Consider the following 18,486-nt stretch of genomic DNA (forward strand, 5'->3'; position numbering starts at 1 on the left):
TACAGAATGAAAAAAAGGTAAAAAGCCCCAAGCCAAAACATAGATTAATAGAAACTTATTAAGTTAAAAGAGCCGGTGGGATAGCCTAAACTAAGTCCAAGCATTCAGAATTAATAATAAATCTCTGTGTCTTTATTTGGTTGGAGGCCCAAAGAACATTCCAACTACAGCCTCTTGTTCTCATGGAGGTGACAGCTGTGGTTATGCACCATCCAAAAGCTTCCATTCCCTGAGCCATCGCGCTCGCCCAGGGAGAGCATCTTATGTCAAACAAAGATTTTGTTTGAGTCAGGCATAGTAGCGCATACCTTTAATCCCAGCACTTGGGAGGCAGAAGCAGAAGGATCTTTATGAGTTCCAGGCCAGCCTGGTCCACAGAGCAAGTTCCAGGTCAACCAGAGTAGCACTAATTATTAACCAATTAACTAATGGATTAATTAATTAGCTAAAAGATTTTATTTGAAAATGTTGGGCTTGAGCTTGGGACTAGTCAGGCCATGCTGGCTGGCACGACCTCTTTCTCCAACCTCATAGAAGCTATAAAAAGAAATGGTATGCACCACCCTGTAATCCTCACTCCCCTAAGGAAGTGCACCAATCTCCAGCAATCAGTAGTGACAGGTGGCACTTCTCATATGATGGACACACATTAGCTGAAGAGCCAAACCTTTTCCTCCTTCCCTTGCAGCTGAGGTTATGTTATAGAGTGTGAGCCTACAGTCATGCGTACTGGGAAATGAACTCCAGTCCTCTGGAATAGCAGCATGTGCTCTTCACCATCAAGTCATCTCTCCGTCCTCAAGCAGGTAGTGTTGACTGTTCATTAGTTACATGGAATGGGATTACCTGCTCCCCTGGAACTTGAAAGACGGGACACCACTCCTCACTCCTGTTAGTCTCCTGGGCTTGGAATCTGTGAACTACCATACAATTTCTGTAGCATTAACAACGCTTCAAATAAAACATTTACTCCGAACTATAATCTGTCTCAGTATTCCTCTTGAACCCAAATGTGAGACTTTATAGGAAGCTAATTATAAATATGTGCATGTTAATAATGCAATTATTATTGTTTGTTTTGAGATGGAGTTTTATTCTGCAATCTGAACTGGCCTCGAACTCTTGGCTGTCCTTCCATTTCAGCCTCTAAAGCACTGGGATTATAGGTGTGTACCCCAGGCCAGGTTAATAAGTGCAAAATCAATTATTATTTAAGTGAGACCTCTCATGCAGCCCAGGCTGGCTTTGAACTCATTATGTACTGAAGAATGATCTTAAATTCCTGATTTTCCTGTAACCACCTCCCAGATGCTAGGAATGCAGTCCTGTGACATCTTGTCTGGTTTGTGCAGTGCTGTGGATGGAACCTAGGCTTCAGCCAGGTTAGGCAAGCATTCTAAAAGCAAAGCTAAGAGCCGGAGAGATGGTTTAGCATCAGGTTCAATTTCCAGCACTCATATGGCCAATCACAACCGTCTGTAACTACAGTTCCAGGAGTTGTGTTGATCTCATCTGACCTACACCTACATCAGGTGTACATACATACAAGCAGGGAAAACATACTAAAAAAATAAATCTTTAGCCGGGCGGTGGTGGCACAGGCCTTTAATCCCACCACTCAGGAGGCAAAGACCAGCGGATCTCTGTGAGTTCAAGGCCAGCCTGGTCTACAAAGCGAGTTCCAGGACAGGCTCCAAAGCCACAGAGAAAACCCTGCCTCAAAAAACCAAACCAAACAAACAAATAAATCTTTTAAAAAACTGACTAGTTGGGTGGTGGTGGCACATACCTTTAATCCAGGCTCCAAAGCTACAGAGAAAACCCTGTCTCGAAAAACCTTGATAGATAGACCGAGACAAGACAGACAGATCTTTTAAAAAACTGAGTTAGCCGAGCAGTGGTGGCAAGTTCCATGACAGGTTTCGATGCTATACAGGGAAACCCTGTCTCGAAAAACAAAACAAACAAATAAATAAATATAAATTTAAAAAGTGAGCGTGAGCGAATTCTTCAGTCCATGATGCACATTTTTTTTTTTTTTTTTTTGAGACAGGATCTCTTTGTACCGTTAAGAGCCTGTCCTGGAACTCACGCTGTAGACCAGGCTGGCCTCAGATTCACAGAGATCCACCTGCCTCTGCCTTCCGAGTGCTGGGATTAAAGGCGTGCGCCACCACCGTCCGGCTTTAGCACATTCTTCAAGCTTCTTGTATTTGCTCTGGAGGTTTGCGTGATGTTGTTGGCTGGTCTCTACCTACTGGACCTTCTCCCGGAGCCGCGGGACTCTGTGCCCTGAATTCCCAGGGGCTCCAGCTTCTTCCACCTGCTCATCGTCCCTTCCCGACCTGGCCAGCAGGTGACGCCGTCGGGAACACTTGTTTTTCCCGTACTCCTGTCCTCTGAGAGTGAGCGAACCATCAGAGACGAAGACCTCCCACTTTCCTAGAGAGATCAAATGGGCGTTTGGTTCACGGGGGTTGTAGTGGGTGGTGAAGGAGGACGACCCGGAAACGAAATGGGGAGGGGCAACTTCCGTTCTTTGTTCTGTTCTCGGTTGTGTGGGTCTGTGACAGGTTCCATCAGGGCCTGGTCCGTGTCCGGCCCCTAAGTCTTACGTCCCTGTCCCCAGGGTGAGTGGGTCGTCTTCGGGACTCGCGGTGAGGCGGAAGTGTGGTCGCCGGGAAGGGGGTTGGTGTTCACGCCTCTGCGGCCCGCGGGGTCCCCGGCCCGGCTCCGCGGGGTCCGGGCATTCCTTGCCCCCGCGGCCATTGCCCAGCTCCGCAACCCCGGCTCCACGAGCACAGCGGGTTCCCGCGTGTCGCGGATTGGGACTCCGGGTCTGCTCGTGTCCTCCACCGCCAGCCCCAGTGTTTGAAATTCCCAGCGTCGCTGCAAGAGGTCCCTCTCTTTAAAACAGCTGATGACAGCCAGCCTTCCTAACTGGGTACTCTCAGTGCACTGTTTTCTGTGCTGGGGCAGGAGAAGGAAGTTTGTTTTCCCTCTGCTGGGTTGGAGAGTGAGGTAGTTCTGTGTCGCAGTTGAGAACGAGGGCTTGGGAGGAGGTGCGAACTCAGGTCCTAGGAAAGATGCTTCGGGGACCTCACCAAGACCTAATGACCTATAGGTTTTAGTTTACTGCCTGATACTCTTTCCTGGGAAAGCTGTACAACGCTGGAGCAGACTCCCTGTAGAAAGTGGCTGAGTATGTTCAGTGCATTGGCTAAGACACTAAGAACCTAGATCGACACAGAGAACATTCAGTTCCTGTCAGCTCCCTAGGGTGCAATGAAAAGACATGTGATGGTCTTCGTTGGTAGTTATTAGCATATATCCTTTCCCCCTCCATACCTCTCTTAAGCATCTATATTAGAAATAAACTTCACGTGATTTTTTTTTTCCATTTTGCTCCCTTAATCATACAAGACTGGTATCACCTAAAGCAGTGGTTCTTTACTAATGCTGCGATCCTTTAATACAGTTCCTCATGTTGTGGTGACCCCCAACCAGACAGTTACTTTTGTTGCTATTTCGTAACTGTAATTTTGCTACTGTTATGGATTGTAATGTAAACACCTGTGCTTTCTGATGGTCTTAGGCGACCCCTGTGAAAGGGTCGTTTGACACCCCCTCCCGTTGGGAAACTGCTAACCTAAAGTGAATTTCCAGCAATTAGCGAAGCTTGCTGGCTCACACCTGTAATCCCAGCACAGATGCAAATGAAGCAGGAATAGGAATATAATTTCGAGGCCATTCTGTACGATACAGTGAGTTCCAAGTTAGTCTGGGGTATGCCATGAGGTCATACCCAATTTAAAAAGACCAAAAACTAATAAAACCCCAGGAGCTGAACAAAAGGTGCCAAATTTGCTTTGCTGCTTTACTCTTACAGGGATTAAGTTCTTAGAAGAACGGATCCTGGAAAGGAGGCTGCTCCTGACCTGTCCTCACTGTCATGTGGTCTTTCTTGGTTGACTGAGCAGCTTGCAGGAGTGGAGTTGGCAACATGGCAGGGGAACGGCTCTGCCCACACCCAGATGGCAGGAGACCAGAGTTTCTATGAGAAACATTGTTTTCTGACTTAGGCACTGGGGATTTGTCCTCAACAGTATGCCTTTGAGTTCCAGCCTCAATTAACCCAGCTCTGAATGGAGAGCATCCCCTTTTACGCTGATGTTTGTTGTTTTTTGAGATAGGATCTCTGTACAAAGCCCTGGCTGTCCTTCAACTCCTACGCAGACCAGGCTGACCTTAAAGTCGGCCTCCCAAGTGTTGGGATCAAAGGCATGGGTTCACCATGCCAGCTTGCCTCTTACTTTGGAGTCAGCCTTGCAGAGCGAATGTGTGTGTTACTTGGAGATAGGGGCTGGATTGGAGCTCACAATCCTGTCTCAGTCTCTCAGGATTTCAGGCCTGTGCCACCTATGTCAAGTTGTTGATCTTTACTAAGCCCCTGACAGGGTTTCTCTGTAGCCTGGCTGTCCTGAAACTTGCTTTGTAGACCAGGCTGGCCTCAAATTTAGAGATCTGCCTGCCACTGCCTTTCTTGTGCCAGAATTAAAGGCATGTGCCACCACTACCACCTGACTGATTTGCCTTTTTAAGATGAGATAATTTTGATTTGTCTTTTTAAAAGGAGATTTTGTTGTTTTTGTGCTTTTTGCGTTGGGGTCTCATAGTGTTTCCAGATTGGGCTGGGTTTTTTTGATTGTTTTTTTTTTTTTTTTATGTGAATGGGTGTTTTGCCTGTGTGTATGTCTGTGTGCCATGTGCATGCAGTGTCCCCAGAGGCCAAAAAAGGGCATCAAATCCCCCGGGACTGGAGTTACTGATGGTTGTGAGCCACCACGTGAGTGCTAGAAATCAAACCCTGGGTCCTCTGGAAGGGCAGCCCGTGCTCTTACCCACTGACCATCTAGTCCCTTGTTTGTTTTGAGAGACAGAATCTCATAAAGGGCTATGATATCTGATTTAAAAGAAAAATAGGTGTGTAGTAGTTACTTTTATATTATGTGCATGGTGTTTTGCCGGCATATATGGCTCTGCACCATGTATGTGCCTGATGCCTTCAAAGGCCTGAAGAAGGCAGGAGTTCCAGATATTGTGAGTTGCAGTGTGGGTGGTGGGAATCAAACTGAGGTCTTCAGGAAGGGCAGCAAGTGCTCTTAACCACTGAGTCACCTCTCTAGTACCAAGATAAGGCTTCTTTTCTCTTCTTTTTCTTTCTTTTTTTTTTTTTTTTTTTGAGACAGGTTTTCTCTGTGTAGCCTTGGCTGTCCTGGAGCCCACTCTATAGACTAGACTGTCCTTGAACTCACAGATTTGCCTCTGCTTCCCAAGTGCTGGGATTAAAGGTGTGTGCCGCTACTGTCCAATAAGATAAGGTTTCTTTTTTTTTTTTTTTTAAATTTTATTTATTTATTATGTATACAACATTCTGCCTCCATGTATGCCCGCATGCCAGAAGAGGGCACCAGATCTCATTACAGATGGTTGTGAGCCACCATGTGGTTGCTAGGAATTGAACTCAGGACCTCTGGAAGAGCAGCCAGTGCTCTTAACCTCTGAGCCATCTCTCCAGCCCCAAGATAAGGTTTCTTATAGCACAGGTTGGCCTTGAACTCCTGATCCCTCCCCCATCTCCCTAGTGCTGGCCTTACAGGTGCCTGTCACCATACCTGGCTCAAGGTCAGTCACAAGGCCAGTCATCTCATTCTGGTGAGCAACACCCCCCTCACTGCTATAGTTGTCACTCAAAGTGCTGGGTGGGTGGGGCAAAATTTGAATATCTGGATTCCTTGTGTGGTCTCATTACAGACATGTCCTTACCCACGGGTCTGAGAGAGCAGTTCTGTGTTTCCTCTCACGAGTCCTGTGTACTGAGCTGCGATTCCCTACTGACGTTAAAACTCAGCTGTGGGCCTTTTGCCTCTGCAGTGCTCCTTCAGAACCCGCTTCCTGCTGCGTCTACACCCGGGAGAGCAGCCGCCAGAGCATTTCACTCCTCCCTATGGAAACTCAGGCTGAGCTTGCATCTCAGGAACCTCCCCCCCTGCCAGAGAGTGGTAAGATGTGGCCTCTGGAAAGGGGGTTGTTCTCATCTTTTTCTGCTGTTTTTTCCTTTGAGACAGGGTCTCTCTCTCTTTTTTTTATTTTTATTTTTAATGTTTTCTTTATTATTTATTATATATACAGTATTCTGCCTGCATGTACACCTGCAGGCCAGAAGAGGGCATCAGATCTCATTACAGATGGTTGTGAGCTACCATGTGGTTGCTGGAAATTGAACTCAGGACCTTTGGAAGAACAGTCAGTGATCTTAACCTCTGAGCCATCTCTCCGGCCCCTCTCTTTGTTGCCATGACTGACCAGAAACTCACTATGTACATTAGGTTGGTCTGAACCTCACAGATCCAGCTGCCTGGCATACTGAGTGCTGGGATTAAAGGTGTGGGCCACCACACTTGGTATGCTTGTTTGTGTTTTGAGACAGGGTCTCATTATGTAGCCCAGGCTGGCCTTGAATTTTCTATATTCTTCACATGTATCTAGAGTGTTGGGTTTAAACACATGTCTGTTACCACCATGCCCTCCCTCATTTTTTTTTTTTTTTTGTGTGTGTGTGTGTGTGTGTGTTGAGACAGGGTCTCTCTGCAGCCCTGGATGACCAAGGACTTTCTATGTAGGCCAGGCTATCCTGGAACTCCCAGATTTCTACCTGCTTCTGCCCCTGGGGTGCCAGGATTAAAGGCATGTGGCACCACACCCAAACCAAAATAAACTTTCATTGAAGTATCTTTTTTTAAAATTAAGTTTTATTTATTTTGTGTGTTATGCGTATAGACATGTATGCCATCATGCACCGAAGTCTATGCAGACAGAGGTGAGTTGGCAACATCTGGAGTTGGTTCTCTCCTTCTACCATGTGAGCTGCTGGTGGGCATGAAACTCAGGTAGTCAGGCTTTGTCCCAGTGCCTTTACCCATTGAGCCATCTACCTGCCCAGAACTCTTGAAATGTTTTGTATTATCAATAGTATTTATATAGGATATTTATTGGGTTTCATTATGTTTTCATGCTTTTCTTTTCAAACATTAAAGAGTTGTGTGGTTGGAGAGATGGCTCAGGGGGTAAAAGATCTTGCCACGGAAGCATGAGAATGAGTTTGAATCCCCAGAACGTACATTAAGCAAGATATATAGTAAGAATGTCTGCAATCCCAGCATTCCTATGGTGAGGTGGGAGCTAGAGACAGGGAAAGCCCCAGACACTCATAGGCCAGCTAGCATTGCACAAGGAGCAGAAAAACAACAGTGTCCAGTCTCACAAGGTGGAAGGCAGGGACTGACACTTGAGGTTGTCCCCTGACGCCACATGTGCACTGTGGCTTGTATGTACCCACCCTCACACAGACCTTCCTACACAAAAGTCCCCAAACAGTAGAAAGTTGTGTGGGAATAGGACTTACAGGGTACTTCCTGGGAATTGAACCCAGGGTCATACATTTGCTAGGTAAGCACTAAGCACTGAGCTAACAGCTACAGGTGTCAACCTGAATGGCTGTTTCCATGCTTACTAGGAAAAAGCATTTAGAATCTGTTTTGTCAAATCTATGTGTAGTGGGTTAGACTGAGAGACAAACACAAAACTTACGGCTGATGGGGAAAGGTATGTAGTCACGTGCAGAGCTAGGAAACATTTCTATCGTGTGTGTGTGTGTGTGTGTGTGTGTGTGTGTGTTTGGTCTTTGGACAAAGAAAGAGGTGTGGATGTTGTGTTTTCTGTTAGGGCTTAAGGGAAGCTGCTTATTTTCCTCTGCCTAAGATCTCCTACGAGAGTTCATGTTAGTGGAAGGAGAAGGAGAACAGAACTGGTTCCTGACTGCGCTTGAAGAGCAGGCATGAGCAGTCCGAGTGGCTGCTGCTGTAGCGCGGTGGTAAAACACCTGCTTAGCATGCACAAAGCTGGGACTCTGATCCTCAGCACCACCATGTGAAAAACAATATAGCATTCATGAAAGCACAGACTGGGTGTTTGTTTTTAGGCATGTGACCTTGGGTCAGAAAGCAGACAGATTGATTCCTGACCCTGGTATTGTCCTTCAGCTCTTTCTTCTTCAGAAGTCCCTTCCTTTCCTGACAAGGACAATCTGGGGCATGAGATGTTGGCTGCTGCACTTCTGAAGGCCAAGTCCCAGGTAAGCCATGCTTCCCTTCGTTCTTTTCCTTCTTGTTCTGTGAATAGATTTTGTAGTGATGTATCCTTTAGTGCCCTAAACTCTAATTCTTAAAACTGTGGTTCTGGGTCCAGTGAGATGGCTCAGTAGATAAAGGTTTGTGCTGCCAGCCGGGCAGTGGTAGCGCACGCCTTTAATCACAGGACTCAGAAGGCAGAGGAAGGGGGATCTTTGTGAGTTCAAGGCCAGCCTGGTCTACAAAGTGAGTTCCAGGACAGCCAGAGCTACACATAGACCCTGTCTTGAAAAACAAACAAAAATGGTGTTTGCTGCTAACCCTGCCAGCTGGGTTAAGTCCCTGGGATCCACATGTTGGAGGGGGAGGACTGACTGTCACAGATTGTCCTCTGACCTCCATATGTGTGCAGTAGTACCCTCCCCAAATAAATACACGTTAATAAAAAAGTTATTTCAATTATGGACTCTTGGAAGGCAGATACACTCATCACTGTACTATCAATGCTGTACCCTGTTTTGGATGCTCATGCTGACATTGCTCAGACCTGTCCACATCCCAAAGAGGTATTACTCAACCCATCCTGGTGGCTCTTTGGTGCTGCCAGTCCTGACCCTTGCCATGAAATTGCATTTGTGGCCACGTGACTGTTTCAGGAGTTGGTGACATTTGAGGATGTAGCTGTCTACTTCATCTGGAAAGAGTGGAAACGTTTGGAACCTGCACAGAGGGACCTCTACAGGGATGTGATGCTGGAGAATTATGGGAATGTGTTCTCACTGGGTAAGGACCTGGGCCTTCTCAACACAACATCTACTTTCTCTAGGCTTCAGGGTTTGCTAGTGGCAGTGTAGTTTTTTATTTTGTTTTGTTTTCTTTTGAGATAGGGTTTCTCTGTGTAGCTTTGTAGCCTGTCCTAGAACTCACTTTGTAGACCAGGCTGGCCTCAAACTCAACAGAGATCTGCCTGCCTCTGCCTGCTGAGTGCTGGGATTAAAGCCGTGTGCCAGCTGGGCGGTGGTGGCGCATGCCTTTAATCCCAGCATTTGGGAGGCAGAGGCAGGTAGATCTCTGTGAGTTTGAGGTCAGCCTGGTCTACAAGAGCTAGTTCCAGGACAGGCTCCAAAGCTACAGAGAAACCCTGTCTTGAAAAAACAAAACAAAACAAAACAAAAGAATGATAACTCACATTTATAGCATAATTTGCTTCTTCTAAGGAGGTTTCACAGATATCCATGCCTTTACTCCATAGTTGAGTTGTCCCATAGTTGAGGTGGTTAGTATTAGCCTCATTTTATAGGCATGAAACCTGAGGTCAAGAAGTGCAAAAGCAGAGCACTGGCTGCTCTTCTAGAGAATCTGTGCTCTATTCCCTGCACCCACACAACAGCTCACAGCCTTTTGTAGTCCCAGTTCCTAGGAATCTGATGACCTTTTCTAGCCTCCACAGACACCAGGCATGCATGTGATACACATACATACATGTAGGCAAAACACATATATGGAAAAGAAATAAAAAAAAAAACCCTTAGAAGCCAGTTGGTCATGGTAGACATATAATCGTGGTGGCATATACCTGTAATGTCAGCTCTTGAGAAGTAGAGGCAGGCTGACCCTATTACATATTCACTATGGGTTTGAGACCACCATAGGCTGCATGAGACCCAACCTCAAACAGTCAAGCAAACAATGAACTTAGACACTTTTTGCATGGTGATAGAACTTGTGAATGACAAAGCTTAAGCTCCAGTGTTGTTTCTTGTTATTTATGTCTTTGGAGATATGTCTGTCTGTCTGTCTGTCTGTCTGTCTAATCTATTTACCTGTCTGTCTGTCTGTCTGCCTGTCTATCTGCCTATCTGTTTATCTGTCTGAGACCGGGTTTCACACTGCCTGTGCTGGCCTGGAACCCATTAAGTAGCCCCAGGATGGCCTTAAGCTCTGTAATCCTTGCACTTCAGCTACTCTGGTGCTTTAGCCATCTAATTTTAGGACTTAATATGTTAATCCTTCAGAGTCTTTTCTGAAGGATAATATGTTGGGACTCCTGAACATGGAAGGTGGTGCTCTGTCTAAGTGAACATTCTAGAACTCTCTCTTCTTTCTCTGTTGGATTACTCCGAGGACCTACTGTTTTGTTTAGGAGCTTGTGTACCATGTTCAGAAATGTGTTGTTTTGGTGCTGGAGATCTGGCTCAGGAGTTAAAAGGGCTACAGTTCAGTTCCTAACAGCGGCAACAGGGGGTTCCAAAACTACCACCAGTAACTCCAATTTTAGAGGGTGGGGTGGGGCTAATGCCCTCTTCTAGCCTCCAGAAACACACGCACACGCACACATGCACACACGCGCACACAATTTTTAAAGGAAATGTATTGCTATGCACCTTTAGTCCCAGCATTTGGGAGGCAGAAGCTGGTAGAGCTCTGTTAGTTCAAGGCCAGCTGGGTCTACATAGTGAGTTCCAGGACAGACAGCCAGGGCTACATATTGAGACCCTGTCTCAGAATAAACAAACAAACAACATCAATTTTTGTTTTAAGTAGACATTACCCTCTTAATGCTTCGGGTTAGTTACTTGCCTCTTACCTCACTTTCAGTGAGAGCATTTTTTCCCAGCAGCCCCAGGGTATCTTCCTAACTGCCAGTTGAGATGTCCCAACACATTTCCTCTGTCCCCTGCAGACCTGGGGGCCAGGTTTGTGCTCAGGGAACACTTAGTATGGCCATGTCTGTGCCTATGAGTGGGTTCTTCTTTCTGAGTCCTGCCCCAGTCTCTTGGCTGGAATGAGAACTGAGGGGTCTGAGAAAAGAGAAGACTGTGGGGGAGTCTGTCTGAGTGAGTCCTTACCCTGTCTATTTTACAAAATACTGACAAACTAAAAATACGACATGGACCCAGTGGAATCATCCTCCATGCCCAGAGTTCCCTGCAGGAACTCCGTAAATAGTGGAAATGAGAATCCAGACATGGAGATTATTTATATCTATAGTCTGCAACATAACATCGCCTGGTCTGCAGCCCAGAGCTGGGCTAAAACTGCTCTGTCTTTTGTGGTGGTATACAGGGTTGGACTACAGACAGGTCAGTTCTCACCTGGGGGTTTCTTAGTCTGTCCTCTGCTCCTTGTGTTTTTCCTGCCTTTCTCTTCAGCTGTCTGTTAAGCTCCTTATACATTTGCTCCACCTATCAGGCGTCCCCTTTTTTGGATTGTGTCTTCCTATGTAGCCCAGGCTGGTCTCAAACTCATGGTCTTTTTGCGTCAGCCTAGTGTGTGCTACAGTTAATAGACACCTGTCACCCCTTCAGTTTCCTGTCATTCGTAGACTCATTACTTCAACCATCCTCCTCCTCTTCTTCTCGCCATCTTCCCAGACACGTCCACAGCCTCTGCCCTGTCTGAAGACTTTGGCGCTTCATTAAGTAACAAGTCTTTCTTACCTAGGTTTGTTTTGTTTATTTTATTCTTTTATGTGTATGAATGTTTTGCTTACATGTATGTGTGTACCACATGTGATCCCGGTGCTTCTGAAGGTCAGAGGACTACAATTACAGACAGTTGTGAGCCTCCATGTGGGCAGTGGAGCTCAAGCCTGTGCCCTCTGCAAGGGCAACAAGTACTCAACCTCTTCAGCCTCCCTTACCTAGTTTATTCCCAACAAGTAGCCTATCCCCAGCACATCCTTGACTTCCTCTGGGTTCACGTCTTTTCTCCCTGATATTCTTTCTCCCTTGTTTCTTCTCTGGTTATTTAGCCTGTTTGCCCTACTTTGCTTTAGTTATACATACAGGCTGGAAGGCCTTTCTTCAGGCCAGCAAAGGGACATGTGCTTTTAGCACTATAAATGTCAGACATGATCATCTTGTTCTCTGACTTTTATTCTTTTTCTCACAAATAACATATGACACTTGATTTTTTTTTTTTTTTATTGTGCTAGATGGTGAATCTAAAACTGGAAATGACCAAGTAATCTCTGAAGGCATGGGGTCACATGAGATGATGTTGGGACAGTTCCAAACGGATGTTTCTCAGGGTCTTAAGTTTGGAGAAGCCTATGAACAAGATGTCAGTCTGAAGAGACAGCTAGGGAACTCCTCTGTTAGAAGACTGAATAGACGCATACAGGAGTTTCACCAAGCGACAGTTGAGGAAAAGCTTACCCATATGGGACAAAGAAACGAGAAGTATAATGAGTTAGGGCAGAGCTTCACCGTGAATTCCAACCTCACTTCACAGCAGAGATGTCCCATGGGACACAGACCCCATAAGTGTGATGAATGTAACAAGAGTTTCAATCGAACTTCAGACCTTATTCAACATCAGAGAATTCACACTGGGGAAAAACCCTATGAATGTAGTGAATGTGGCAAGGCCTTCAGCCAGAGCGCACATCTTATTCAGCACCAGAGAATCCACACTGGAGAGAAGCCTTATGAATGTAAAGATTGTGGGAAGACCTTCAGTTGTAGCTCTGCTCTCATTCTGCACCAGAGGATCCACACCGGGGAGAAACCTTACGAATGTAATGAATGTGGACGAACATTCAGCTGGAGCTCCACTCTTACTCACCATCAGAGGATCCACACTGGGGAGAAGCCCTATGCTTGCAGCGAATGTGGGAAGGCTTTCAGTCGGAGTTCCACCCTTATCCACCACCAGAGAATCCACACTGGAGAAAAACCCTATGAATGTAATGAGTGTGGGAAGGCCTTCAGCCAGAGCTCACACCTCTATCAGCACCAGAGAATCCACACTGGAGAGAAGCCCTATGAATGTATGGAATGTGGGGGGAAGTTTACCTACAGTTCAGGCCTTATTCAGCATCAAAGAATCCACACCGGGGAGAATCCCTATGAATGTAGCGAGTGTGGGAAAGCCTTCAGGTATAGCTCCGCTCTTGTTCGCCATCAGAGGATTCATACTGGAGAGAAGCCTTTGAATGTAATGGGTGTAAGCAGAAATTCTCTCAGGGTTTCTGCTGAATTAAACATCAGAGAATCCACGTGAGAGAGCCATACACCATTTTCCTCACTTCCTGAGTCTGAAGAGCTCTTGCCGTACTTTATAAATAGCACCAATTTAGGATGTTTCCCACCTCAAACCTTTCACTCAGAGTGGGGCAGATTGGGAAAAACATCCTGGCACTTCCCAGGAGTGGATACCAGTCTTGAAAAATTGTGAGGCAAGTAGCAGATTAAGCACTGGGAAAAGGAAAAAGTGTGGGGACCAGTCATCCCTTTTTTAGGAAGCGGTTTGCACTAAACCAAGTTTCTCACACCAGAAGAGCCTTTCTTTCTAGTTGGGGATAGACATTTATTAGCAACACAATTCCAAGGATTCCACTAGTTGGAGTCCATCTGGTGAGCACAGAAGACAGAGGGAAGAATATTCTGGGTCATCTAGAAAGGGAAAGAAGCTGTATTTCTTTTTCTCCCCCTACCTTCTTTTTTTGAGATAGGTCTAGCCCTAGCTTTTCTTGAACTCACTGTGTAGACCAGGCTGGCCTTGAACTCGGTGAGACCTGCCTGCCTTTGCTTCTGAAGTGCTGGGATTAAAGGTGTATGTACAACCATGCCAGCCCCCAGGAGCTGCATTTCCCAGCCACTCTTACTAATTCAGCTTTGAGATTGGACAAGGAATATGCTGCTTTGGTACATGACTTCATGAATTCAGGAAACTTAGTGCTAATGGGTTCATTTTATTGGGGGTAAGGTGGAGGATGGACCCCAGCAAGGGTCTGTAGTGACTGCCCTTGGAACTCTTGAAGCAGTGATAACATGTTTTCATGAGCAGTCTGTGGGGCTAGAGAAACAGCTCAGAGGTTAAGAGCACTGACTGCTCTTGCAGAGGTCCTGAGTTCAGTTCTCAGCAACCACATGGTGACTCACAACCACCTATAATGAGATGTGGTGCCCTCTTCTGGCATGCAGGCATGCATGCTGACAGAACACTATACGCAATACTGTAGGCAGACCCACATCCTCCCTTGTAATAGGACTGACCGGAAGGAATATCACTGGAGCAGTAACTAACCTGCAGTAGATCAGAAGCATTTAATACTGCTCACTCCTGCCCTCTTTCTTCCTATTCCTGCGGTGAAAGGTAATTTGATGTCAACCTCTAGTTATTAAGGATGCTGTAGGGAGCTCATCTCCCTAGCTTGTCCTGCCCTCTCACCTCTAACATCTGGCCTCAGCAGCTGCACCTCTCCAGATTCCATCTGACATCTGCTACTTCAGAGTACACAAATAGTAAATTCAGAGGGGCACTGAGGTCCAAGCTTGGCAGCAGGGCATCTTGCTGGGTTCGGGCGGTGCTCTAACCAACAGATGGCTTCCCATATTTCTCCAACCCTGCTTAACCTGTAGCTGAAAAGAAATGCACTATTAAACAGAATAGTCTTTCAGAAGAGGAGATGGAGTGTATGTTTGTATAGGAATCAAAGTTATGTCAGTTAAAATAGCACAGTAACCATAAATAGAACCCAAAAGTAAACTTTGATAACCACCTTTTGGTCACAAACGTGAGATTTTTCTTGTCTGACACAGCTCTCTCAGATTCTTTGTAAAGACACTCTTGTAGACTATATAAACATCTGCAGCTACTCCCACCTTCATAACAAACCAGAATTTCATGAGCTGTAGTCATTTGTGTGATATAATGTCTAAGCCTGACGATGAAAACTAAAAGTGTGCTTGGCTCTTTGGGAGCAAGGAGCACATTTCTCTGTCTTGGTTTGGTGTGTGTAGAAAGATACGGCCATGGAGAATGGCAGGCTGGGCATGGGATGAAGAGGTTAGCATTAGGATGGCTGTGAACTCCAGCACTTGGGAGGCAGAGGCAGGTGGATCTCTGTGAGTTCAACAAACCTGGTCTACAAAGCTAGTTCTAGGACAGCCAAGGCTACACAGAGAGAAACCCTGTCTTGCAAAGCCAAAAACAAAACAAAACAAACCCACGAACTCTTTTTTTTTTTTTTTTTTTTTGGTAGAATATTGTAATGGGTCATCTAGTATGTGTCTTTAATTTCACAAATTTTTGAAACTGATCATCTTTGGCTCCTTTGACATTGCCAGGCCTAGTGGTTCAGGTCTCTAATGTCAGCTACTTGGGGGGGCTGATAGAAGAGGACCACAAGTTCCAGGCCTTCCTGCACTATAAAATGAGTTTAAGGCCAGCTTGGACAAGTTACTAAGGAGAACATTCCATTGTTTATCTTTCCAATTACTGGAAATTAAGCTGAGCCAAGTCTGCCTCCTTACCAGTTACACAATTAGCTTCTAGTTCTGCCTTTTCAAGCAGCACATAATTCTTTAGCAAACAAAACTTTGAAGAACATTTTTCTTTCTTTTGCTGTTTTTGAGACAGTTTGTCTGTGTAACCCTCACTGTCCTGGAACTTGTTCTATAAACCTGGCTGGCCTCGAACTCACTGAGATCTGCCTGCCTCTGCCTTCTGATTGCTGGTATTAAAGGCGTGTACCACTATGTCTGGCTTGGTGAACATTTTCATTCATAGCAAAAGGAGTTGTTTGTTTTGATCGCCACCTTTCCTGGGTATCAAATCCAGCATCCCTTTCGTGCTGGGCAAGAACTAAGTACCTCAACCCAGCATTTTTTTTTTTTGCATTTATTTTTGGTGTGTGTTCATGCATGCATATGGAGGTTAGAAGTCAACTTGGAGGAGTTGGTTCTTCTGCAGTGAGGGTCCCAGGGATGAAGGCGAGGTCACCAGGCCTGACAAGGGCAAGTGCCTCTACCTGTGGAGCCATCTCTCTGATTCAGGCATTTTTATTTTATTTTACTTTTATGGGTTTTGAGCCAGGACTGACCTTGAACTGATCTTCCTGTGTCTACCTCCCAAGCGTTGGGATCACAAGCATATGCTACCACACCTGCTTAGGATCTGGTTTTGAATGCCTTCCATCTCCAGTGACATCTTTGAGACCCCATTCAGATGATCCTGGGAAAGTATGTTATGTAATAAAGTTTCTAACTGAGCCCAGAGCCCAGATTCGTGTGCACTTTTCAGGTAACAGGATGAACCATGAAGTGATGATAAGCTTCTTATTGAAGTTTCTTTTTTAGCAAACAATACAAAATGAAGAGAAAAAGTTGTTTTGCTTTGGTTTGTGCTTTAGGTGTTATCTTAAACTAAAAACTGTTGCAACCTTTTTAAATTCTGGACTTAGTCTGTCATATCCAGTTTTTTTAAAAAAAGCTTTAAAAAGCTCTCCACAGACATTTTTTAAATTGTAAATTGCTTAGACAGTTGAGTCTTTTGTTTTTCACTTAAAATCCAAGGGCTAGAGACGCACGTGATAAAGTCCTGGGTTTGAGCTCTAGCACTGTATGAATTGGGCGTGGCTTATTCCTAACACTGAGGAAGGTCAGGAGTTAAAGGGTATGCAAAGTTATATATGGTTGAGGTTAACCAGAGACCTACACGAAACCCTGCCCCCACCAAAATGATGCACCCAGCTAGGTGCATTATTTAAAACGTCAGCAATGAATCAAAAATTGTAGAGACTTTTTCACACAAAGATGACAGTGGTTACCAGAAGTTTGTTCTAGAATAGCAATTCTTTTTTTTTTTTTTTTTTGAGACAGGGTTTCTCTGTATAGTCCTGGCTGTCCTGGAACTTGCTCAGGCTGGCCTTGAACTCAGATCTGCCTCCCAAGTGCTGGGATTAAAGATGTGTGGCACCACCGCCCAGATCTTTTGCTTTTTCTTAAGATTTTCTTTTTACACTTGGAGGCCCAAAGAAGCTGTATAAGGGCACTGGATTCCACGGAACTGGAGTTACAGGCAGTTGTGAACCGTCTGACATGGGTTCACAACTGCCAAACATAGGTCCTGTAAAGGTAAAGGAACAGTGTCTTTTTTTGTTGTTTTTGAGACAGGATTTCTCTGTAGCTTTGGGGCCTGATCTGTATGTAACTCACTCTGTAGAACAGGCTAACCTGAAACTCAGAGATTCACCTGCCTCTGCCTCCTGAGTGCTGGGATTAAAGGAGTGCGCCCCCACCGCCCAGCTAGAACAGTGTCTTAATTACTGTTCTGTTACCAGGAAGAAACACCATGACTAAGGTCTCCCAAGTGCTGGGATTAAAGGCATGTGCCACCACCACCTGGTATGTTGCCTTGGGAAAAACATTTAACTGGGGGCTTGCTTACAGTTTTAGAGGTTATGACCATGATGGCAGGGAACAGGCAAAGCACACTGAGCAGATGAGAGCAGTAGGTGTGGATCCTGATCCACATGGGCAACAAGCAGAGAGAGAGAGAGAGGGAGAGGGAGAGGAGAGAGAGAGAGAGAGAGAGAGAGAGAGAGAGAGAATCTCAAAGCCGCCCTCAGTGATACACCTCCTCCAACAACGCTACTAAGCATGCAAATATATGAGCCTATGGGTGCCATTCTTATTCAAACCATCACAAGCAGTATCCACTCCTGAATGATGTGCCGTCTCTCCAACCTCAGAATAATAACTCTTAGGACCAACTGCCTGTTGAGGCGGGTTACAAACATGGGAATTATCCTTTTCATCCCTACAGCTTCTCAGTCAACATCTGATCCATCCTTTCTTCCATTTTCTCAGGTGGGTCTTTGTGACCTCATTCCAGGACTTGGGTACCAGCCTCACGGTGGGTCTCTGCATTCTCTCTTCTTACACTCTTCATCCTACCCACATATTAGTTACTGTACTGGTGCTCTGGCCAAATAGCTGACATAGATAAAATGGAAGATTAATCTTGGCTCACAATTTCACAGACACAGTACACAAATTCTGGGGCCTTTTTTTCCTTTTTGCAGGTTATTCATTTATTGTATAAATTGAGTATTACATGATGAATTGACATTACCTCCCCAGACATGGGAATTTAACAGATGAGGTCAGACATTTTAGAATCTGTTTTTGTTACTTTCAAAGCTGTGGGTTTTTAGATTTAAACTTTAAGTATAAGACCATCAAAGCTATTCCTCTGTCTGTGGCCAGTACACAATCCATTCTACCTGTGACACTAAGAATTGAAATACAGGGGCTGGAGAGATGGCTCAGTGATTAAGAGCACTTGCTGCTCTCCCACACTACTTGAGTTTGGCTCCCAGCACTCAATATGGGGCAGCTCACAATCACTTGTAACTATAGCTCCAGGGGATCTGATGCCCTCTACTGGCCTCTGCTGGTACCTGCACACACAGGTGTACACATACACAAATACATTTTAAAAAGTTGAAATACTTAGGCTGGGCAGTTGGTGGCACACACCTTTAATCCCAGCACTCGGGAGGCAG

The 18,486-nt window shown here is 45.5% G+C and overlaps 1 protein-coding gene across 1 annotated transcript; it reads left to right on the forward strand.

Annotated features, from left to right (window-relative positions):
- The first annotated feature begins 2,529 nt into the window (after positions 1-2,529).
- Positions 2,530-15,128, forward strand: Znf3 (zinc finger protein 3). Its single transcript, XM_038344577.1, has 5 exons — positions 2,530-2,630; positions 5,935-6,062; positions 8,103-8,194; positions 8,846-8,972; positions 12,127-15,128. The coding sequence occupies exons 2-5, from the start codon at positions 6,008-6,010 to the stop codon at positions 13,194-13,196; spliced, it is 1,344 nt and encodes a 447-aa protein (XP_038200505.1). The 5' UTR covers positions 2,530-2,630; positions 5,935-6,007; the 3' UTR covers positions 13,197-15,128.
- The last annotated feature ends 3,358 nt before the right edge of the window (positions 15,129-18,486 follow it).

The sequence above is a fragment of the Arvicola amphibius genome, chromosome 10 (genome assembly GCF_903992535.2).
Source record: "Arvicola amphibius chromosome 10, mArvAmp1.2, whole genome shotgun sequence".
NCBI classification, from domain to species: Eukaryota; Metazoa; Chordata; class Mammalia; order Rodentia; family Cricetidae; genus Arvicola; species Arvicola amphibius.